At 40.9% G+C, this 24,295-nt stretch overlaps 2 protein-coding genes and 1 long non-coding RNA gene across 7 annotated transcripts in view; 1 reads left to right on the top strand and 2 right to left on the bottom strand.

Moving 5' to 3' along the window:
* LOC111833350 (protocadherin alpha-C2-like) overlaps nucleotides 1-17,854 on the bottom strand; it is a 110,006-nt gene extending 92,152 nt beyond the window's left edge. The window contains exon 1 of the mRNA XM_072701984.1: nucleotides 14,913-17,854. Within this exon, the coding sequence (XP_072558085.1) occupies nucleotides 14,913-17,279 (2,367 nt within the window). The 5' untranslated portion in view covers nucleotides 17,280-17,854. The remainder of the gene's footprint in view (nucleotides 1-14,912) is intronic.
* LOC111834664 (protocadherin alpha-7-like) overlaps nucleotides 1-24,295 on the bottom strand; it is a 65,560-nt gene that overhangs the window by 10,584 nt on the left and 30,681 nt on the right. The window contains exon 1 of one of the 5 annotated variants that reach the window (XM_072701990.1): nucleotides 11,677-14,127. The exons of 2 other annotated variants lie outside the window; for them this stretch is intronic. In XM_072701990.1, the coding sequence (XP_072558091.1) occupies nucleotides 11,677-14,127 (2,451 nt within the window). Of the gene's footprint in view, nucleotides 1-2,162; nucleotides 5,466-7,309; nucleotides 10,648-11,676; nucleotides 14,128-24,295 lie in introns of those variants that run through there. 2 more of the 5 variants (XM_023794225.2, XM_023794224.2) reach the window with 2 other exon arrangements.
* The window catches only part of LOC111834668 (uncharacterized), a 55,607-nt gene continuing 34,850 nt past the window's right edge, over nucleotides 3,539-24,295 (top strand). Inside the window, exons 1-4 of the long non-coding RNA XR_002836055.2 lie at nucleotides 3,539-3,627; nucleotides 3,840-3,897; nucleotides 3,999-4,093; nucleotides 6,932-7,004. This is a non-coding gene — a long non-coding RNA (uncharacterized lncRNA). The remainder of the gene's footprint in view (nucleotides 3,628-3,839; nucleotides 3,898-3,998; nucleotides 4,094-6,931; nucleotides 7,005-24,295) is intronic.

The following is a 24,295-nucleotide window of genomic DNA, read 5'->3' as shown; positions in this document are numbered from 1 at the left end:
GTGAGGTATTGATCAGTTCTATGAGGTGGGTTATTGATTGAGTCAAGAAAATGCATGTGTGTATTCGATGGTTGCTGCAAATACTTGGGGGGGGGGGGGGGACTTCAGGAGGGGTTTTGACATGGTTAAGCTGACACACTTTGACAGACATCACAGTTTCACACCCACATTGCGTAAGATTATTTAAACATATTTTTCTTTGCCTTAGACTTTGGCAAAGTGCTGTATGTTCTTTGTCAATATTTACTGCTTATAGTTGACTGAATCCAGTACGAAAGTAAAAATAAGTAAGGAAGGCAGAGCAAGGAAGGAGGAAGCTTGGCTGCTCTGACAGGACAGAAACGCCTCTACAAACAAGCACAATTCACTCAGGAGGTACAACTACTTATGACTGGATGAATCTACTTCATTTAATCATTCGCTGCCTCTGCTTTTATAAACATGGCTTAATTTTGGATTCTGCACCCTAAAAACGCCCAAACTGCATAAAGAAGAAAAGAGGATAACATTGTGACTGGGATTCTAACACATTGCAGGACACTTGCATGCACACATTCACACACTATGGATATAAGAATGCCACTTTAGCACAAGTGTTGCCCCTGAAACAGATTACATTACACAATTTCAGCCGGTACAATAATAAATAAAATTCCGATTCTGACATCCGGAAAATGGGCTTAGTAAACAAGAAAATGATCCCTGCTGTAAGTCATCCAGCCAGCTTTACAAGTTCCATGTCACAATCATAACTTAAAAAAAATCACATAGTCATTGTGTACCTGCCCATTCCTCAGTGTATGTCTGTTCCTTACTGCACATCTATTCCTTACTGCAGGCCTCAGAGCATGTCTATTCCTCACTGCATAATTTTGTGTATGTCTGTTCCTCACTGATTGCCTCACTGCATATCCATTCCGCACTGCATATCTCAATGTACATCTGTTCCTCACTGCATGACTCAATGCATGCCTGTTCCTTACTGCATATCTGTTCCTCAGTGCATGCTTCAGTGTATGTCTGTTCCTCACTGCATGACTCAATTGCATGCCTGTTCCTTACTGCATATCTGTTCCTCAGTGCATGCTTCAGTGCATGTCTGTTCCTCACTACAAAACTAAGTGTATGACTGTTCCTCACCCCATGTCTCAGCTCTGGGCCAGTGAGGAAAGCAGATGTAAAAGACACCTAAAACAGTACTTATTTTCACACACATATTAATGGCACTGTGCCTCGGAAGTTAGTACAGTCTGCAGTTACAGGTTTGATTCGTTCCCTGGTACCTGTCTCAGAGGTTCTTGCATGTTCTCCTTATCATTGATCAACAAGGAATTCTTTATTTGGATCAACAAAGTATACAGTATTTATCAATTAATTAACGGCAGTCAAAGATGCGCTTTCAGTTCATCTAGTTCAAAACAGTGATATTTCTTTAATCGAGGATTTTGAGGGTGTGTGAAAGAAGAGAGCAAGGGAGAGAATGTCAATTAATTAAAAAAAAACAATGTGCACCTGCAAAGAATTTTAAAAGTACTTTGTTACTTCAAAATAATTAAAAATGGATATCGTGACCATAACAACAGTACTATTTCCTGCCAAGCAGAACACCACATTTAGCTAACAAAGTTACAGATATTTGCCTGGTATTTGCACAACGACTTTTCAGAAGAATATTAAAAAGACATCTGTGCAAAATCAATTAGAGCACACAGAGAGACTTATAAGAACTAGCTTAAGACAGACCAATGTTACTCCTCTCTGAATGGCATTAAACTGCAGGTCAAAACAACACAGCTTCCAACTGGGAAGCAAACTGAACCATTCCCATTTACATTCAAGCAGTGAAGCTGTTTATTGACTATACTTATAACTGGATTTTGCTAAACATAAACAATGAACACAGATCAACACACATTATGCACAGAACAGGGTTATGCTTGTTACAGGGTTATTACTGACCGATATAGGCCTATACTAAACTATTTGAAAGTTTTGTACTATATTTCTAAATTTACATTTTGCGGACGGTCACTTGAAAAGATATAGACACTGTACACAACTTCAGTGCATTCTGAGAAAAGTTCAGCCTTTTTGGAATTAATGACAAATTAAATGTAATAATTAATATAGCTGAAACACTGGAATGGTAAAATTACTCTTACCTCTCCAGAAAATCTCTTACTGTGTTCATGGACCACAAGCGTATTCCCGTTGCTTCCAGGGACAATAGTAGAACCGATACTCATCCTGGGTCCAACTAACATGTACCGTTTCTCTCCGGATCTGTACTGGATGCTGTGACACAGAGTTCCGTTCCCGCTCGTGTCTATGCAGTTGGAATCACGTGAGTACTTGGAGGAATAGTCTGGAGGTTTAGAGCACTGCATGACTATCAGGCCGATTATACTGAATACAAAAAGCGCTGAAACTGAGCCCAGAGAGATCATCAGATACAAGGTGATATTGTTCTCCTCTTCCTTCTTTACTGAGCGTTTAACATCAGAAGAAGCAAACGCCTCTTTGGCCTCCACTGCATTTATAACTATGGTAGCCGTAGCTGACAGTGAGATGTTCCCATTGTCTTTTACCAGAACGACCAGTTTATGCGTGACCTTGTCAGTTTCTATGAATGGCCGAAGTGTCCTGATCTCTCCTGTGTAGCGCTCCAAACCAAAGAGACTGGGGTCTGTAACTTGCTGCAGAGAGAATGACAACCAGCCATTGTATCCTATGTCAGGATCATAGGCTCTTACTTTAGTCACCAAATGACCTGCGTTTGCATTGCGGGAAAGCTCTACTACACCCTCCGTGGAGCCGTTAGTACTGACAGGAGACAGGATGAGCGGAGCGTTGTCGTTCTGATCCAGGATGAACACATTCACCGTGACATTGCTGCTTAGCGACGGGGTTCCGGAGTCTTTAGCTACTACTTGGAACTGGAAGGTTTTCATTGTTTCAAAGTCAAAGCTTTTCAGCGCATAAATATCACCACTATCAGGGTTGATATTTAGATAAGATACAAATTCATTCCTGCTATTTATATCTTTCCAGATATGATATGTGACAACTGCATTTTCATTTTGGTCCCGGTCAACAGCGGTGACAGAAAATATGGGGGAGCCTGGGAAATTATTTTCAGACAAGTAGCAAAAATAGGGGCTCTGCAGAAACTGTGGGCTGTTATCATTTATATCCGACAGGTGCACAGTTATGTTTTTCTGAGAAGACAGCGGCGGGTGTCCACTGTCTCTGGCCATTATTATAACATTATATTGGGACTGAACCTCTCTGTCTAATTGAGCCTTATTTACCAAAGAGTATACTGTGTCCTGCGCAGTTGTCACAAGCTTGAAAGAAATGTTTTCCTCTATGGAACAAACAACTTTACCGTTTAAATCAGAATCACTATCGTGCAGCTGAATTAAGGCCACGACCGTCCCAGGCCGCGAATCCTCATTAATCGTGCTCGAAAATGACGTAACTTCAATTTCAGGAGGATTATCATTTACGTCAATTACTTTCACAATTACGCTGCTATCTGCTCTCCATGGCACCACCCCCTTGTCCGACGCCTGCACATCGATCTCAAATAAATTATTTTCCTCATAATCTATTAATCCCTTTACCGTAAGTTCACCTGTGATTTCGTTCAAGTCAAAAAGATTGCGTATTTTATTATTGATATTACTCCCAAACGAATAAACGACTTCACCATTTGCACCGTCATCCAAATCAGTTGCATTTACCCGTATCACTACATTGCCTACTGGAATATTTTCGTGTATTGAGGCCGAATAAACATCCTTAGTAAAAATTGGCATGTTGTCATTTACATCAAGGACGTCTACCGTTATATTCATAGCGCCTATCTGAGGAGGCTTGCCGCCGTCACTCGCAGTAAGTAAGAGAAAATGCCTTTTGATGGTTTCTCTGTCTAGCTGTTTCTGTAAAATTAGAAAGGGGATTTTACTGTCTTTACCGCGATCTTTAACTTCCAGGCGGAAATGTTCGTTTTGGCTGAGTTTATAAGACTGAATGGAGTTTATTCCGACGTCCAGATCGCGTGCGGCTTGGAGCTGAAAGCGAACGCCAGGTACTGCAGATTCCACGATTTCTAACCGGCTTTCCTCCTCTGGAAAGCGGGGGGAATGGTCGTTAACATCCACAATTTCAATTTCCACGTAATGGACCTCCAGCGGGTTCTCCATGACTGTTTTCAGGTTCACTAGACACACACTTTCCTTATCGCACAGCTCTTCTCTGTCTATCTTCTGGTTCAAATACAGTACTCCGTCGTTCTGACTGATCTGAAAAAGTGGATCCTTCAAACCAGAAACTACTCGAAAACGTCGTTCCGTTAATACTGTCAAGTCAATTCCCAGATCCTTGGCAATATTCCCCACCACAGTCCCTTTGTTCACTTCTTCCTGAACGGAATATCTTATCTGTGCCCATGCGTCTTCGCAAAAAAACAGCGCCATGATATAAGCAACCATCCACCACGAGAACCAGCCTGTCTGACGCCATATTTTCGCCATTCTTGTCTAATCATAGGAATTTTCAGTTAAACATTACTTAAGATCTGCTATAAATACCTGTATACATGGGTTGCTGTAGATACATACTGCAAAAAGATATAGAAGCAATGATATCCCAGGTTCCCGTGGCTGTAAGGAAGGGCGATACCCGAGTGTGTAGCCTATTGGTCCTGACTCAGGTTGGATTACAAATTCAGACAGATTATGGAGCACAGTCCTGGTTTTATGGTGACACCTCGCGTTTCCACTTCAAATTGCTTCCACCCAAAATACATGCGTTCTACTTGAAATTCAAAATTATTCCAAATGTATACATTTAATTTAGTTTATTTTACAGGTAAAATCACGTCACTCAAAAGGACTGGACAGCTCAGTCAGCTGGTGATCGTGCTGTGTTGTTGAAAGTCCCAGGCGCAAGTTTGAGGTCGGTAAAACAATGTGGAGTCTGCAGGTTTGGGCGCTTTGCCGGTAATCGGACGGTTACCGGTTCAAAACCCTAGTATTTCCAGGTACAGGCTGCTTCTGCTTTCTCAATACACGTTGCTTTGTCGTTTACTAAATAAATGTAGGCCTACAGTCTGATGTCGAGTCACTTTCATTGCATTTACGTCCGAAGTCCATAGTAAATAATATACACTGATCGCGAGACTCCTGAAAGCGGACATAGTGGGTCGTTAGCGGTACTATCGCTTAGTGTAACAGGTGCAGGGGAATGGGCAGCACTGCCAGCCGAATGATGGCCCACCGTCCACATCTAACGAGTAATGGATATGTAATGGACAGCTCGAATATCGAGATACGACCAAACTGAGTTGCGTGCGGTGGTCCAGCACCCAAATGCTGGTGCAAGGCTTATTTACAAGACCAATTCCTAAAGATGTGGCGCTTTAATATAAGCTATGCGTAACATGTTAAACTAATCATAAAATTGATTTTCAAGTTCATATATGTATATATTCTCAAGATTCATATATATATATATATATACACTCACCTAAAGGATTATTAGGAACACCATACTAATACGGTGTTTGACCCCCTTTCACCTTCATAACTGCCTTAATTCTACGTGGCATTGATTCAACAAGGTGCTGAAAGCATTCTTTAGAAATGTTGGCCCATATTGATAGGATAGCATCTTGCAGTTGATGGAGATTTGTGGGATGCACATCCAGGGCACGAAGCTCCCGTTCCACCACATCCCAAAGATGCTCTATTGGGTTGAGATCTGGTGACTGTGGGGGCCATTTTAGTACAGTGAACTCATTGTCATGTTCAAGAAACCAATATGAAATGATTCGAGCTTTGTGACATGGTGCATTATCCTGCTGGAAGTAGCCATCAGAGGATGGGTACATGGTGGTCATAAAGGGATGGACATGGTCAGAAACAATGCTCAGGTATGCCGTGGCATTTAAACGATGCTCAATTGGCACTAAAGGGCCTAAAGTGTGCCAAGAAAACATCCCCCACACCATTACACCACCACCACCACCAGCCTGCACAGTGGTAACAAGGCATGATGGATCCATGTTCTCATTCTGTTTACGCCAAATTCTGACTCTACCATTTGAACGTCTCAACAGAAATCGAGACTCATCAGACCAGGCAACATCTTTCCAGTCTTCAACTGTCCAATTTTGGTGAGCTCGTGCAAATTGTAGCCTCTTTTTCCTATTTGTAGTGGAGATGAGTGGTACCCGGTGGGGTCTTCTGCTGTTGTAGCCCATCCGCCTCAAGATTGTGCGTGTTGTGGCTTCACAAATGCTTTGCTGCATACCTCGGTTGTAACGAGACGTTATTTCAGTCAAAGTTGCTCTTCTATCAGCTTGAATCAGTCGGCCCATTCTCCTCTGACCTCTAGTATCAACAAGGCATTTTCGCCCACAGGACTGCCGCATACTGGATGTTTTTCCCTTTGCACACCATTCTTTGTAAACCCTAGAAATGGTTGTGCGTGAAAATCCCAGTAACTGAGCAGATTGTGAAATACTCAGACTGGCCCGTCTGGCACCAACAAGCATGCCACGCTCAAAATTGCTTAAATCACCTTTCTTTCCCATTCTGACATTCAGTTTGGAGTTCAGGAGATTGTCTTGACCAGGACCACACCCCTAAATGCATTGAAGCAACTGCCATGTGATTGGTTGATTAGATAATTGCATTAATGAGAAATTGAACAGGTGTTCCTAATAATCCTTTAGGTGAGTGTATATATATGTGTGGATCTTGAGAATCAATTTTATAAGTAGTTTAACATGTTATGCATCACTTATATGATTATATTTAATTGTATTATATTTAATTATAATTATATTTAATCACGAGGAGACTGCTGCTTTTGGACTAGAGTGCGTTACGTTTTTCATTGATCCATTTACTTTCTGTTTCAGAACTAACATACTGGACAGCGACCTCTCCAGAAAGTAGCTTGAAGTTTTGCCCCTATGACCAAAAAGGACACAGGCAAGCAAAATCGCTCTATAATCACTGCACACTGTGCTGAAAATGCTGTATTAACCTGTATGAATGCATGCACTAGGGAATAACACACTACTCGCTGGAACTTCCCTGACGTTACTAAAGCAGCACTTGTTACCCAAGGTATTGTACATGTAGTCATTTCACATGATGCTGAATAAGTTAAAATACCAGACGAAACATCCAAGTCAACACTGAGTAAATTTGTAACCATTATAATCGACTTAGCATCCAGTGACTAACAGCAACAAATTAGTAAGAGTGTAGCAACAGGCAGCAGTCATCCTTACCTCTCCAGAAAATCTCTGACTGTGTTCATGAACCACCAGAGTGTTCCCATTACTGCCAGGGACAATAGTAGAACCAATACTTGTCCTGGGTCCAACTAGCATGTATCGTTTCTCTCCGGATCTGTACTGGATGCTGTGACACAGAGTTCCGTTCCCGCTTGTGTCTACATAATTGGAATCACGTGAGTACTTGGAGGAATATTCTGGAGGTTTAGAGCACTGCATGACTATCAGGCCGATTATACTGAATACAAAAAGCGCTGAAACCGACCCCAGCGAGATCATCAAATACAAGGTGATGTTGTTCTCCTCTTCCTTCTTTACTGTGCTCTTAATATTGGATGATGCAAACGCCTCTTTGATTTCCACTACGTTAATAACCACAGTTGCTGTAGCTGACAGTGAGACATTTCCATTATCTTTTACCAGTACGACCAGTTTATGCGTGGCCTTGTCAGTTTCCGTGAATGGCCGAAGTGTCCTGATCTCTCCTGTGTAGCGCTCCAAACCAAAGAGACTGGGGTCTGTAACTTGCTGCAGAGAGAATGACAACCAGCCATTGTATCCTATATCTCGGTCGTAGGCTCTTACTTTAGTCACCAAATGGCCCGCATTCAAAGTGCGGGGAATCTCCACCACACCGTCAGCAGATCCGTTAGCACTGACTGGGGACAGGATGAGCGGAGCGTTGTCGTTCTGATCCAGGATGAACACATTCACTGTGACGTTGCTGCTTAGTGACGGGGTTCCGGAGTCTTTAGCTACCACTTGGAACTGGAAGGTTTTCAATGCTTCAAAGTCAAAGCTTTTTAATGCATAGATATTTCCATTATCTGGGTTGATATTTAGATAAGATAATGTGGAGGTGACTATACTTTCTTCCTTCCAAAGTGCATAAGAAACTACAGCATTTTCATTTTGGTCACAATCATTTGCACTTACAGCAAAGAAAGATGCACCAGGAACATTATTCTCTTCGATGTATACAGTATATGGATTTTCAGAAAATACAGGGCTATTGTCATTGACATCCGACACATCTACTGTGATAGTTTTGAAAGCCGACAAGGACGGGTCACCCTTGTCCACGGCAGCAATAATTACCTTGTAAATTGCATCCGATTCCCTGTCTAAGCGAGTTCTGGTAACCAGTGAATATGCGTTTTTTCGGAATGACGGTTTTAACTCAAAAGGAAAGTTTCCCGTCAGCTGACAAACAATTTCACCGTTATCACCTGAATCCAGATCTGACACGCTGATAAGAGCGATAGCTGTTCCGGGACTTGCGTCCTCAGGCACGTGGCTTGATAATGGCGTCACGTCTATTACCGGCGCGTTGTCATTTGCGTCTTTGATTTTGACGATGACGCTGCAGTGACCACTCAATGCGACGGGACCCTTGTCAGTTGCTTGTACATCAATCTCATAAGTGTCCTTTTCTTCAAAATCAATGAGTCCCTTCACCCGGATTTCACCAGTATTGCTATCCAAGGTAAATAAATCCGTAGCTTTATTTCGCACGCTGTTGTCGAACGTGTATATAATCTCTTGGTTTGCGCCATCATCCAAATCAGTGGCGCGCACTCTCACTACAAAGGTGCCCAAAGGGACATTTTCATCTAGGCTTACTGAGTACACCTGCTGCTCAAAGACTGGAGCGTTATCGTTGGTGTCAATGACAGTTACGGTAACATTTAGAAAGCCAGACCTCTCTGGCTTCCCTCCATCGTATGCCGTTAATACTAAAGTGAGTTTCGGTTCTTGCTCTCTATCAAGTGGTTTTTTCAAAATTAGGAATGGAAGTTTGTGCTCGCCGCGATTTTTTACCTCTAGATCAAAGTGGTCGTTTTGACTAAGCTTGTACAGACGGAGCCCATTGTTCCCCGCGTCGGGGTCGAGCGCTGACTCCACAGCAAAGCGCGCTCCGGCCAGCGTTGTCTCAGCTATTTCTAATTTTTTCTCATTTTCCGGAAAAACCGGGGAGTGGTCGTTAATATCCAATATTTCTACCTCCACATAATGTATCTCCAGTGGATTGTCCAGTATTGTTTTCAGGTTAATCAAACAGACGCTGCTTTTTTCACAAAGCGTTTCTCGGTCGATATTTCTGTCCACATACAGCACGCCGTTGGATAATTTTACCTGAAAAAGATGTTCCTTAGACTCCGAGACAATCCGAAAGCTTCGTTCCGACAGCTGGTTGACATCAAGACCCAAATCCTTAGCAAGGTTTCCTACAAAAGTTCCTTGTTTCTGTTCCTCTGCGATCGAGTATCGTATCTGGGTGAAAACGCCTTTGCAAAAGCACAGTAGTAGAATGTAACGTAAAACCACTGCGTTTTGTCTGTCCTCCATGATTAAAATGCACTGTTTCCAAAGATGCCGAGCAGCATCAATTACCTGTGCAACATTATCCTATATATCCACTAGAAAACATTTTGACACGCATTCCGAAATCCCATTAACAGAAGTGAACGATTCGTCTTTGAACACAAAGCAGGCAGCCTCCCTGTGTACGATCCTGAAAGAGGGAGGGATTCTTCCCTAATAATCCGCGAAAGATATGTACTGTATTACAGCGACACCCCGCGCCCTCATAAAGTGCTTTTATTTACACAGGTCTACTAAATAGCCTATATTTCATTTAAATGATGTACTGTATATATTTCGATTTTACTTTACAACCCATTGTTTCTTGGCAATGGTAATGACTAAAAGACGTTTTCTGCATACTGTAGTTGCCACAGAGACTTTGTTTAATGCTTTAGCCAACAAGCCTATATTTATAAAATGAGTTGACTTCCAGACGAGATGTACAGTAGCCTTACTTTCTATAAAGCATTTTAAAGACTAAAATCTTTTACCTCTGAAAAACCATTCATTAAATTGTTAAATTTGTGGTCAGATATTGACATGGTTGTGACATGTGAGATTCCATACCTTAGTCACTTAAACACTTTTAAGGAGAATAAATGCCATTTATTCAGGAAAATAAGGAATGGGCACGTGTACTAAGTTCCGTAAGTTACGAATGGATACGTATTGTATCTCAATTGAGGGAAGCGAGGAAGTCGCATACGCGTCTTTATTCCCTGCTGAGAACACCAATTTAATCCAAACACTTTGGAATAATTGTATCCATTTATATACTCCTACCATTTACAATAGTTTGCCCTTACATATTAAAAATGCCCAGTTTGTAGAACCGTTTGAGTCCCTGTTGTAGTCTCGTATATTTGAAATGGCGTTTGATTCAGATGGAGCATGATGTATTTGACGTTCCTAATAGGAAATTGTATTACTTATTTATTCATTCATTCCTTCAATTATAGTTTCTTCTATTTTTATCTTTAAATTGACTTGAAACATTTTATTAGTTTCTCTATTTAAAAAAATCTAAATCTGACTATACTTTATTTATTTGCTGTTAATTTGTGCCTGTTCAGCACTTTGATCAACTTTGTTTGTTTTAAATGCATTATAGAAATAAACTTTCACCTTGACTTATTTGTATATGGAGTCATTCCAATTAAGTACTGAGCTCACAGAAGTTCACGTCACTAAGGTCACTTCCACAAATTATAAACCAGTAACGAAAAAACAAGGGTGCTAATACTAAAACTTTACAAAACAATTTCCATAGATATTTGCTGATTCCGTAAGGAAGACTTGATTGTTGATTAAACTAAGAAATAAGACTTAATAGAAACGAAAACTCTAAACTAGAGGTTAGAAGTTGCATGCATGGATGGATGGATGGACCCCCAAACTGGAAAGAGTATACTTTTAAAACAAATGACATCAGCTCATTTTATACTCATTCAAATATTAATGTCAATTTCTAAATTCTTTTGTTATTATAAAGAATATCAGTATTAATTAAAATGTATTTGTCAGTTGGTGTAAAAAAATATTCTATTAAGACATCAAGCAGAAATACAGTTCATGCAGTGAATGGTTTACAGCTTATTCCCGGGAAAAGGACACCCTGGTTTTCCCGCTATGAAAAGAATGAGCACAAAGTAACATCGTGGATTGTTTAAATTGTGGTTACTTAATCTTCTGATCAGGAAAAAGCCAATTTAAATAATCCTATAGAGACCACATGCTCAGCATATGAATGGTTTGACTGCTTTTTCTTGGTAACTCTCACTGCCATCAATCCATGCAATCATGGTTCAGAAATAAAACAAATAATAAGGTAAATTTGATTCCTCACAAAACAAGTAACAACACAAATATAAATTTTGTAATAACAAATACACAATCCTTCAGAGTTAAGTACACAGCTAAATGGTTTGTTACAGTGAAACCAATCTAAAGCTACCCTTAGCGGTTTATATAAATACAAAAGTAGGCCTACTTACCTCACCGGATATTCTCTTACTGTGTTCATGGACCACAAGCGTATTCCCGTTGCTTCCAGGGACAATAGCAGAACCAATACTCATTCTAGGTCCAACTAACATGTATCGTTTCTCTCCGGATCTGTACTGGATACTGTGACACAGAGTTCCGTTCCCGCTTGTGTCTATGCAGTTGGAATCATGCGAGTACTTGGAGGAATAGTCTGGAGGTTTAGAGCACTGCATGACTATCAGGCCGATTATACTGAATACAAAAAGCGCTGAAACTGAGCCCAGCGAGATCATCAGATAGAAGGTGATGTTGTTCTCCTCTTCCACATTTACTGTGTTTTTAATTTCAGAAGATGCAAACACCTCTTTGGTCTCCACTGCGTTTACAACCATGGTAGCCGAAGCTGACAGTGAGATGTTCCCGTTATCCTTTACCAAGACAACCAGCTTATGCGTGACCTTGTCAGTTTCTGTGAATGGCCGAAGTGTCCTGATCTCTCCTGTGTAGCGCTCCAAACTAAAGAGACTAGGGTCTGTAACTTGCTGCAGAGAGAATGACAACCAACCATTGTATCCAATGTCAGGATCATAGGCTCTTACTTTAGTCACCAAATGACCTGCGTTTGCATTGCGGGAAAGCTCTACTACACCCTCCGTGGAGCCGTTAGTACTGACAGGAGACAGGATGAGCGGAGCGTTGTCGTTCTGATCCAGGATGAACACATTCACCGTGACGTTGGTACTTAGTGACGGGGTTCCGGAGTCTTTAGCTACTACTTGGAACTGGAAGGTTTTCATTGTTTCAAAGTCGAAGCTTTTCAAGGCATAAATATCACCATTCTCAGAATTTATATTCAGAAAAGATGAAATGTAATTTGTTTTCTCCCCGTCTCTTAAAATATAATACGATAGCCATGAATTTTCATCCAAGTCTTTATCGGAAGCGGAAACTGAGAATATGGAAGCTCCAGGCTCATTGTTTTCCAAAATGTACAGATAATAGGGATTTTTGAGGAAAACAGGGCTGTTGTCATTTACGTCTGATATCTGAACAGGTACCGTTTTAGCAGTGGCCAAAGGGGGGTCACCACAGTCAGTGGCAGTTATTTTCACGTCATAATGAGAAACAAGCTCTCTGTCCAGATGACCCTTTGTGATTAAAGAATAGACGTTATCCTGAAAGGACGGTTTCAGCTCAAATGGAAGGTTGTCTGGTACATTACACACAGTTTTGCCATTTATTCCAGAATCACGATCTGTGACGCTTATAAAAGCAATCACAGTCCCTGGTTTTGAGTCCTCGGGAACTAAGGTGGACAAGGAGGTGACTTCTATCACAGGATTATTATCGTTTACGTCAATGATCTTAATGATGACACTACAGTCCGTCGTCATAGGAGGCTGTCCTTTATCAGTGGCCTGTATGTCTAGCTGGTAAACCTCTGCATCTTCGAAATCCAAATTGCCTTTAACGCGAATTTCACCAGTGACGTTATCCAAAAGAAAAAAATTGCGAATCTTATTATTTTGATTTCTACCAAATGCATACTCAATCATCCCGTTCAGACCTTCATCATTATCGGTCGCGTTTACTTTTAAAATAACGGTACCAATCTGAACATCTTCCAATAAACTTACTGAATATAGTTCACGATCAAAGATAGGCCGGTTATCATTGATATCTAACACAGTTACTGTTACACTGAGTTCGGCAGACTTCGGCGGATAACCTCCATCGAAAGCTGTTAGGAGTAAACTGTGTTTCTCGTGTTGTTCCCTGTCTAAATGTTTCTGTAATATTAAAAATGGAACTTTGAGGTCTTCCCCTCTATCTCTTACCTCTAATTCAAAATGAGTGTTTTGGTTTAATTTATAACGACGCACAGAATTTATTCCGCTATCCGCATCACGCGCAGCCTGCAACTGAAAATACGCCCCCGGTAGCGTAGATTCCGCTATTTCCAGGTGCAGTTCTTTGTCCGGAAAGGTGGGAAAATGGTCATTAACGTCGATAATCTCCACGGCAACATGATGAATCTCCAGAGGGTTTTCAACAACCAGTTTCAAGTTTATCAAACATGCTGTATTGCTTTCACAAATTTTTTCTCTATCGATACTGTTGCTGACATACAGATCGCCATTGTTTTCATTTAAACCGAAAAGGGTGTATTTGGAATCAGGTACGATCCTAAACCGTCGTTCCATTAAAGTATTGATATCAAGTCCAAGATCTTTCACAACGTTTCCTACAGTGGTTCCATCTTTTACCTCCTCTGCAACAGAATACCGTATCTGCGCAGATGCACTGTTGGAAATAAAGAGCAGAAAACAAAGCGGCAGGACCAGCCCCCGGTACTCACATCTCCATCTTTGCCCGGCGTGCTTCATTGGGGATTGTTTAAAGAACCTTTGCAAAAATGCAACCACAATATTCTTCAAGGGCCAGAAACATAGCGCCATTTACAGATGCAACGCAGCATTTTAATTTTCGACAAAATTTTGAGATATTTCTTTCCCGTACATTACGCGTTTAGCCTCTACTGGAGCTCGCCTCTGTCTTCCTTCTCCCAGCAAATAAAATCGTAAGAGGGGCTGGACCTTACCTCACAACATTTCGCTGCGCAATGCTGACACCCAGTGTTGTACATGTATGGGTTTCGAAAGAACAACCATTACCTCTAACATTAACAGTCATTAATTCTCTCAAAGATTTTTTTATAAGTACAAATTCAACAAATAACGAAAAAGGCTTAGGTCTTTTTGTCATACATATGGACTTTCTGAAGGCATTAACAGTCAATAACTATACTGATGGGTTTAAGCTACTGTATAAACATGTAGGCTATGCGTACCTCTAAAATCTATCACTTAAGGAAATCACTGACACAGAAACTTCTACTTTTACATTACTCAAACCCATAAGCCTTAGAACACACTCTCACTCACTACAGGCAATTAGGGACAAAGCAAACCATTTATCCACACGATTTTGGTAGCTCTACATGTCAGGAAACCTGGAAATATGGAGAAAACATGCAACCGTACATACATAAACACATATAACCAGCAACAAATCAGGTATGAGGCGACAGTGCTACTCACTTGTCATAAACACAAACGAAATCAAATGCTTTAAACTGTAAGAAAGACTGCCAGATGATAAATGCACAATCAAATGGTTCGTAACTATATTAATATAAGCTACAACTACCAGTAGCGCTTCACAAAAATGAAAAAGCACCAACCTCTCCGGAAATTCTCTTACTGTGTTCATGGACCACAAGCGTATTCCCGTTGCTTCCAGGTACAATAGCAGAACCGATACTCATCCTGGGTCCAACTAACATGTACCGTTTCTCCCCGGATCTGTACTGGATGCTGTGACACAGAGTTCCGTTCCCGCTCGTGTCTATGCGGTTGGAATCATGTGAGTACTTGGAGGAATAGTCTGGAGGTTTAGAGCACTGCATGACTATCAGGCCGATTATACTGAATACAAAAAGCGCTGAAACCGACCCCAGCGAGATCATCAAATACAATGTGATGTTGTTCTCCTCTTCCTTCTTTACTGAGCGTTTAATATCAGAAGATGCAAACGCCTCTTTGGTCTCCACTACGTTAATAATCACAGTTGCTGTAGCTGACAGTGAGACATTTCCATTATCTTTTACCAATATAACCAGTTTGTGCATGACCTTGTCAGTTTCCGTGAATGGCCGAAGTGTCCTGATCTCTCCTGTGTAGCGCTCCAAACTAAAGAGACTGGGGTCTGTAACTTGCTGCAGAGAGAATGACAACCAGCCATTGTATCCTATGTCAGGATCATAGGCTCTTACTTTAGTCACCAAATGACCTGCGTTTGCATTGCGGGGAATCTCCACCACACCCTCAGTGGATCCATTAGTACTGACTGGGGACAGGATGACCGGAGCGTTGTCGTTCTGATCCAGGATGAACACGTTCACTGTGACGTTGCTGCTTCGTGATGGAGTTCCGGAGTCTTTAGCTACTACTTGGAACTGGAAAGTTTTCACAATTTCAAAATCAAAGCTTTTCAATGCATGAATAATACCATTATCGGGGTTAATGTTCAAGAAAGATATTGCACTTTGACTTGAAATCCCAAATGAATATGAAAGGAGAGAATTTTCATTTTCATCAGCATCGGTGGCGCTGATGGCAAATATTGACGCACCAGGTTCGTTGTTTTCCATTATGTTAAAGGTGTAGGGACTCTGTGAGAAGACCGGACTGTTGTCATTAATGTCTGATAATTCCACCCGGATTGTCTTAACAGACGATAATGAAGGGGTCCCCATATCCATCGCTGTTATTGTTATATCATACTGTGGTACTGACTCCCTGTCTAAGTTGCCATTTGTCACTAATGAATAAAAGTTTCCCTCGGTGGAAGGTTTCAACTCAAACGGCAAGTCTTCGGGTAATGTACAAAATACCCGCCCGTTGATACCTGAATCCAGGTCTGTTACTCCAATCAGCGCTACCACGGTCCCTAAAGGCGCGTTCTCAGGAATCTGGCCGGATAAAGAGGCGATGTCTATTTCAGGCTTGTTATCATTCACATCCTCCACTTTCACAAACACATTGCAGTAGGAAGTCATTGGTGAAGATCCCTTATCAGATACTTGAACTTTAATCTCATGAATCTTTTTCGTTTCAAAATCAATCACATCATTTATTTGTATTTCACCCGTTTTGTTGTTTAGAAGAAAAACTTCAGACGTTTTGCCCTTGAATTTACTTCGAAAGGTATATTCAACCTCACCATTAACTCCTTCGTCAGGATCGGATGCATTTACTTGAATTAACACAGTGCCCAATGGTACATTCTCAGCAATGGTGACATAATATTTGTCCTTTCCACATACAGGCGCGTTATCATTAGCATCCAAAACATTAACCGTAATATTTAAAGAACCAGACTTAGTCGGACTGCCACCGTCCATAGCCGTAATCTGCATGTTGTATTGTGGAATAATTTCTCGGTCTAAAGGTGCTTTAAGTATTATAAATGGAATTTTAGTGTTCTCGCTTAATTCCTCTATTTCCAAATTAAAGTAATTATTCTGACTAAGTTTATATGATCGCAGAGTATTCAGTCCGATATCTGGGTCCTGCGCTCCTTCCAACTGGAATCGCGCTCCGATCGCCGTCAATTCGGGTATTTCTAAATGATAATCTTTATCCGGGAAACTCGGGGAATTATCGTTCACATCCAAAATCTCTACAGTAATGTGATGCATTTCCAGTGGGTTCTCTATCAAAGCTTTCAGGTTAATCAAACATGGAGTTGTTTTACCGCAAAGGTCCTCTCTGTCTATCCTCTGGTTCACGAACAAAGCGCCGTCTCTCTGGTTTGCCTGGAAAAGCTCCTGTTTTGTTCCACTAACAATTCGCAGGTTCCGATCCAATAGCCGGCTTGTATCCAATCCAATGTCTTTAGCTACATTGCCAACTGCAGTTCCGAGCGGTGATTCCTCCTGAATGGAGTATCGGATTTGAAAAGTCCGTTCACAGAGAGAAAGGAGAAAGACAACATGGAGACATGACCACACATATCTCCGTCTCTCCCTACAGTATTCATTCCACATTATTGTATTTCAAATATTCCATTAAATACTCAACACAAATCAATAGATATTCTGTATGCTTTCGCAGAGAGTTAAATATGACCAAACATTTATGCTATTACATGCTTTGCTTAGCTCCCCGTCTGTGGTCCACTCCCGTCGCCGAACTGTTCTCCAGTACGAACCCCGTATGTCATTATAGATGGTGTAAATTTTACTGTTTCTTTGACAACACCGCCGCCGCGCGACTCGATGCGACATTTTGTAATTTAAAAACGTCCCATGGGTTTCATGTAAAAAGAGAATGATATATTATTCTCCTTGACAAATGTAAAGTCAAAACAGAGCGACTTCTTTCTAATATTATTCACTTTTCAAGTAACACAATGCAGAGATAAAAAGTCAGTCTGCGTTCTTTTGCTTACATCTCTGAAAGTGAATTAGCCCAAATAATGACTAATTTCACCACGCAAGTACTCAAAGATCCGTAAACGCAATAACAGTTTCTACTCGCGTTTCACCTGCAAATCAAATTTTAATTGACATAACTTTGAGAGAGGAATGTCTTCATCAATTACTTTAAAACTGAGAAGCACACAAAACAAGAAGGTAAACAGGAAGAAAATGTTTCCTTTACTTACGTGCATTTACTAAAACGTGCATATCTGAGCATAATTCGCATGTAAAATGTGGTTTATAATAAGGTTTGTCCCAGAGTGCATACATTTCAAAATATTTTGTCATTCAGTATAGAATGCGCAAATTTAAGCGGAAATAAACAGCGTATTATTGCATTGTGTATTCAAAAAGTTCGAAGCTTAAAAGGAAGCAATTAAGTACTGTTCAGCTCCAGAGAATTTCATAAAGATGTATAGTTAAACTTCAGGTTACAATTCCCGTGAGAAAAAAATAAATTATAAATTATATATATAAGATATTATATATCTTTTTAAACAATAAATAATACTAAAAATAATAATAGTCGTATAAAACGTGGCATATGAATTCTTAAATATATGTGATGCATTTTTTAATGGAAAGTATTAACGGGGAGGAAAAATTTATAAATAGTACAATGTGCAAAAAAATCACAACAAACTCTCGGCGATGTGACGCTTTAATAATGGATTCTTACCTCTCCGGAAATTCTCTTACTGTGTTCATGGACCACAAGCGTATTCCCGTTGCTTCCGGGGACAATAGTAGAACCGATACTCATCCTGGGTCCAACTAACATGTACCGTTTCTCCCCGGATCTGTACTGGATACTGTGACACAGAGTTCCGTTCCCGCTTGTGTCTATGCAGTTGGAATCACGTGAGTACTTGGAGGAATAGTCTGGAGGTTTAGAGCACTGCATGACTATCAGACCGATTATACTGAATACAAAAAGCGCTGAAACCGACCCCAGCGAGATCATCAGATACAAGGTGATGTTGTTCTCCTCTTCCTTCTTTACTGAGCGTGTAACATCAGAAGATGCAAACGCCTCTTTGGTCTCCATTGCATTTATAACCACGGTTGCCGTAGCTGACAATGAGATGTTTCCGTTGTCTTTTACCAGAACAACCAGTTTATGCGTGACCTTGTCAGTTTCTGTGAATGGCCGAAGTGTCCTGATCTCTCCTGTGTAGCGCTCCAAACAAAAGAGACTGGGGTCCGTAACTTGCTGCAGAGAGAATGACAACCAGCCATTGTATCCAATGTCGGGGTCATAGGCTCTTACTTTAGTCACCAAATGACCTGCGTTTGCATTGCGGGAAAGCTCTACTACACCCTCCGTGGAGCCATTAGTACTCACAGGAGACAGGATGAGCGGAGCGTTGTCGTTCTGATCCAGGATGAACACATTCACCGTGACGTTGGTACTTAGTGACGGGGTTCCGGAGTCTTTAGCTACTATTAGGAACTGGAAGGTTTTCATTGTTTCAAAGTCAAAGCTTTTCAATGCATAAATATCACCACTATCAGAGTTAATGTTTAAGAAAGATGTTACACTTTGACTTGGAATTAAGTTCCCAAATGAATAGGAAATTCGGGCATTTTCACTCTCATCTGCATCAGAGGCACTAATTTTGAATATAGATGCACCAGACTCGTTATTTTCTATTATATAGAAGGTGTAGGGACTCTGTGAGAATACCGGACTGTTGTCGTTAACGTCTGATAATTCCACGCGGACTGTCTTAATGGAGGATAACGAAGGGGATCCCAGGTCCCTCGCAGTTATAATTATTTCGTACTGTGGTACCAACTCTCTGTCTAAACGGCTCTTTGTTACTAATGAATAGAAATTGTCCTCACTTGAATGTTTCAGGTCAAACGGCATGTCCTTTGCCAGTGTACAAACTACCTGTCCATTCACACCTGAATCCAGGTCGGTTACTCCGATCAGCGCCACCACGGTACCTACAGGCGCGTTCTCAGGAATCTGATTGGACTGAGATGTTATATGTATCTCCGGCGTGTTATCATTCATATCCTCCACTTTGACAAACACTTTGCAATAAGAAGTCATCGGAAGTGTTCCCTTATCAGACACTTGAATGTTTATCTCGTAAACCTGTTTTGCTTCAAAATCAATCAAACCCTTTACAACAATTATCCCTGATTTTACGTCCAAATCGAAGACTTCAGAAGCTTTAGTCCTGAAATTACTGCGAAATGAGTATTCGACTTCGCCATTCATGCCTTCATCTGCATCAGACGCATTAACTTGTATAAGAACCGTACCTATTGGTATATTCTCTGGTACACTAACTGTGTATTTCTGCTGTCCACACAAAGGTGCATTGTCATTAGCATCCAAAACAATGACCGTCACATTTAAACAACCAGACCTACTCGGACTGCCGCCGTCCATGGCTATTAGTTGTATATTATATGATGACATCAGTTCCCGGTCTAAAGGTTTACTGAGCAGTATGAGCGGAATTTTGTTGTCTTCTGTTAATTCATCAATTTCCAACTTAAAGTGTTCGTTCTGACTCAGTTTGTAGGAATGCAGTGCATTCAAACCATTGTCTGGGTCGTGAGCTCCTTCTAGCTCGAATTTTGCACCAACCTTCGTCGATTCCGGAATTTCCAAACGATAAGCTTTATCGGGGAAACTCGGGGAATGGTCGTTTATGTCTAAAATTTCTACAGTAATATGATGTACTTCTAGCGGATTTTCTTTCACCGCTTTAAGATTAATCAGACATGGAGACGTTTTACCGCACAGATCCTCTCTGTCTATCCTTTGATTCACGAACAAATCGCCATCTCTCTGGTTTACCTGGAAAAGGTCTTGCTTTGTTCCCGTCACAATACGCAGATTCCGATCCACCAACACGCTTGTATCCAGTCCCATGTCTTTAGCTACATTTCTGACTACGGTGCCGAGCGGTAACTCCTCCTGAATAGAGTATCGGATTTGTAAAGTCCTTTCACAGAATGACAGGAAAAACACAAAATGGAGACATGACCACACGTATCCCCGTCTCTTCTTACTGTATCCTTTCCACATGATTATATCTCAAATATTCCATTAAATATTCAGAAATATAAATCAATTGATATTCTGTAAGCTTTCGCTGAGAAAATAAGCGCATTTACGGAATAAAATGCTATTTGTTTGTGTCATCCAGCTCCTCGTCTGTGGTCTACCCACGTCCCCGAACGGATCTCCAGCATAAACCCCGTATGTTATGAAAGATGGTACAGGTTTTATTCAGTTTCTTTGACAACACCGCCGCCGTGCGACTCCGTGTGACATAATTGAAATTACCGTTTAAAATCGTTTCAAAGTAAATTTGCACTCTAGCTCCGTCTTTTCAAAGTTAAATATAATTGAGTAAAATAACATCTGAATACAGAGGAGGTGGATAATAGTTAAGTTTTATCGTTATTTTATCAACATGTACCGTTATTTCGAGAGGAGTAGGGAAAATTAGATAATTTATCACTACGATAAAAAAAATCGCTTTTGCATATCTTTCTAAAATTACTAGTCCGATCTCAACTACATCACCGATGCCCAGTCATCCTAATGATCACAAATAGTAATGAATATTCTCTACCAACCGTGTACTCAAAGAAGCACACCCATAATCAGTCTGCATACACAGATTTTACTAAGAAACATTTTTCCCGTTTACCTTCTTGCTCGGTTAATAAACTAAGACGATTTAGAAGAGTTTAACTCGGACTTTTCACACATAGACACTTTATGCTATTATTTTCTTAAAACTGTGGTTGAGAACCTGTATGAGATGCGCCAAATTGCTGTTGACGTTTTGAATATTAATGACTATTCGTACCATTTTCATAATGAAAACGGATTAAATTCTTTCACGTTTCTTTCTCTCAGGCTTCCATTATTAATTGGTATAACACACAATAAAATTCTCAGTGATTTGGATTATAATCCAAAGGAATGAAATCATATTGAAACGGGCCAGATCAAGTGTTTAAGGGGCCCTTAGTGGGGAGGGGGCCCCTCTGAGACATGACTGATTGGGTGGCGGGGGAATGGACTCTGTAATTTTACTGACCAGGGACTTAATCTGGGCCCCCTTTTGCTGATTGGGTCCTAGGCAGCTGCTTAGTTTGCCTGAGCCACCCAATAGGAAACAGAGACAACGCCTGCGGTGCCGTTTGGTAAAGGGGCACAAAAGGGCGAGTGAAAAAATCAACAGAAATGCATGCGGGTTACATTCCTGACTTTAATTACACTAGTTTTAATATCATACTTCACTGTATTTCTTGTGAAGCAAATGCGAGCTATAGCTAGTTAGCAGGCAAATATCTCGTGCTGCTGACATGTTTTTTAATACAGGCTGTCTTCCTGGAATAAATACGGATTTGCAGATGGATACTTGGGGTATTTCTGGGGATGTTTTCGGAGCGATGTAGCCTCCAGAATTGTTGTTTACCCCCCCAAATAAATACGCTAATTAATTTTAATTAAACCCCCAGATAGTTAGGCAGCCATCAGGATTGGTAGCTGGACCTCCCACCCTTGCAGCATTTTTGCAGCAGGGAAATGCAGCTATATTTGATTAATCACTTGTCCTATTAAGGGTCAGTGGGTCTGGAGCCTATGCCAGAGGGCATGGAGCCTATGCCAGAGGGCACGGAGCCTATGCCAGAGGGCATGGAGCCTATGCCAGAGGGTACGGGGGCAAGGCAGGGAAAAACCCAGGAAGAAAATGGGATGAGGAGGCAAAAACCCACCAATGGCTCACCTACGGACAATGTGGTAACTCCAATTAACCTCAGCATGTTTTTGGACTGTGGGGGGAAACCAGAGTATCCATAGGAAACCCCACGATGACACGGGAAGAACATGCAAACTCCACACACATGGAGCCAAAGCAGAGACTCGAACCCTGGTCTCAGAGGTGTGAGGCGACAGTGCTGACCACTACGTCACCTGTAGTGAGAACTATGCCGCTTTTTTAAAGTAGAGGCGTTTCCAGTAAATCACCAGTAATGTCAAACAGCTAAAAAGCAAGGCAGACATTGAGCTTAGCACACCATAAACCGCTTTCAGTTCTAACAGCCATATTTTTAAACTGAATTTTAACTAAAAAAGAATTTCATGGAAATCCCTGGTGGTACTTCGTAACTTAACATACCAATAAATAGCAAACTCTTAACATTTGAATTACGGGAAAACATTATTAAAATAGGGGTTAATCAAACAGGTAATGGTTGATTTAAAAATGGACTGAAATTGTCTTTATTGCTTAGTTACTGTTTAATTGATTACTGTGATGCCTGATTAATTCACCATTTTTCAAACAAAGTCTTGCCTACAGGTAAATCTGTAAATCATCACACCTAAGATGTATCGTAGCATTTTTCCCAGCCCCCCCCCCACCCTCTATGCTGACCAGGGTGATTGGCTAGCAGATGAATGGAAGGCTGGGTGGATGGAACAATATGGAACATGAGAAAGACCAAACCGTCCTGTGTGCCACATGACCTAATACGATTCATTAATGCTTCTGTGTTCAGCACCATTTACTGTGGCATTCAGTATTTTGTATTGCCCAGCTTAAATTAAAAGAAAACACTCAAATAATCAACCATGGAAGCATGAGTCAGTAAAAGGAAAGTGGTATGTCAGCCTCTAACAACAGATATCTTACTGACACTGCTATGTTATGGTACAACTGTCTGAAATCTCAATAAATTATTTTAAACACGCCAACAAAGAGGGTCAAAGAGATGAATGAATAAATAAATATTGACTGCATTAGTATTATTTCAATGTCAATTTCTTAAAAAAAAGCAAATTAAGAGTTACAAGTGTCATTTGCAATATTAAGTACAATAAGCAAAGTATTACAAAACAAGAACAGGAAATAAAATAAAAACAGAAAAGAGAAGAACTGTGTTATGTTGAAAGGTACAAAGAAGTGAAAACGCCTTACCTCACCGGATATTCTCTTACTGTGTTCATGGACCACAAGCGTATTCCCGTTACTCCCAGGGACAATAGCAGAACCGATACTCATCCTGGGTCCTACGAGCATATACCGTTTCTCTCCAGATCTGTACTGGATACTGTGACACAGAGTTCCGTTCCCGCTCGTGTCTATGCAGTTGGAGTCACATGAGTACTTGGAGGAATAGTCTGGAGGTTTAGAGCACTGCATGACAATCAGGCCGATTATACTGAATACAAAAAGCGCTGAAACTGAGCCCAGAGAGATCATCAGATACAAGGTGATGTTGTTCTCCTCTTCCTTCTTTACTGAGTGTTTAACATCAGAAGATGCAAACGCCTCTTTGGCCTCCACTGCATTTATAACCACGGTTGCTGTAGCTGACAGTGAGATGTTCCCATTGTCTTTTACTAGTATGACTAATTTATGCAAAACCACGTCTGATTCGGTGAATGGCCGAAGTGTCCTGATCTCTCCTGTGTAGCGCTCCAAAACAAAGAGACTGGGGTCCGTAACTTGCTGCAGAGAGAATGACAACCAACCATTGTATCCTATATCGGGGTCATAGGCTCTTACTTTAGTCACCAAATGACCTGCGTT

The sequence above is a fragment of the Paramormyrops kingsleyae genome, chromosome 18 (genome assembly GCF_048594095.1).
Source record: "Paramormyrops kingsleyae isolate MSU_618 chromosome 18, PKINGS_0.4, whole genome shotgun sequence".
NCBI lineage: Eukaryota > Metazoa > Chordata > Actinopteri > Osteoglossiformes > Mormyridae > Paramormyrops > Paramormyrops kingsleyae.
The sequence above is the reverse complement of the archived record's forward strand: the minus strand, read 5'-3'. Positions and strand labels throughout refer to the sequence as shown.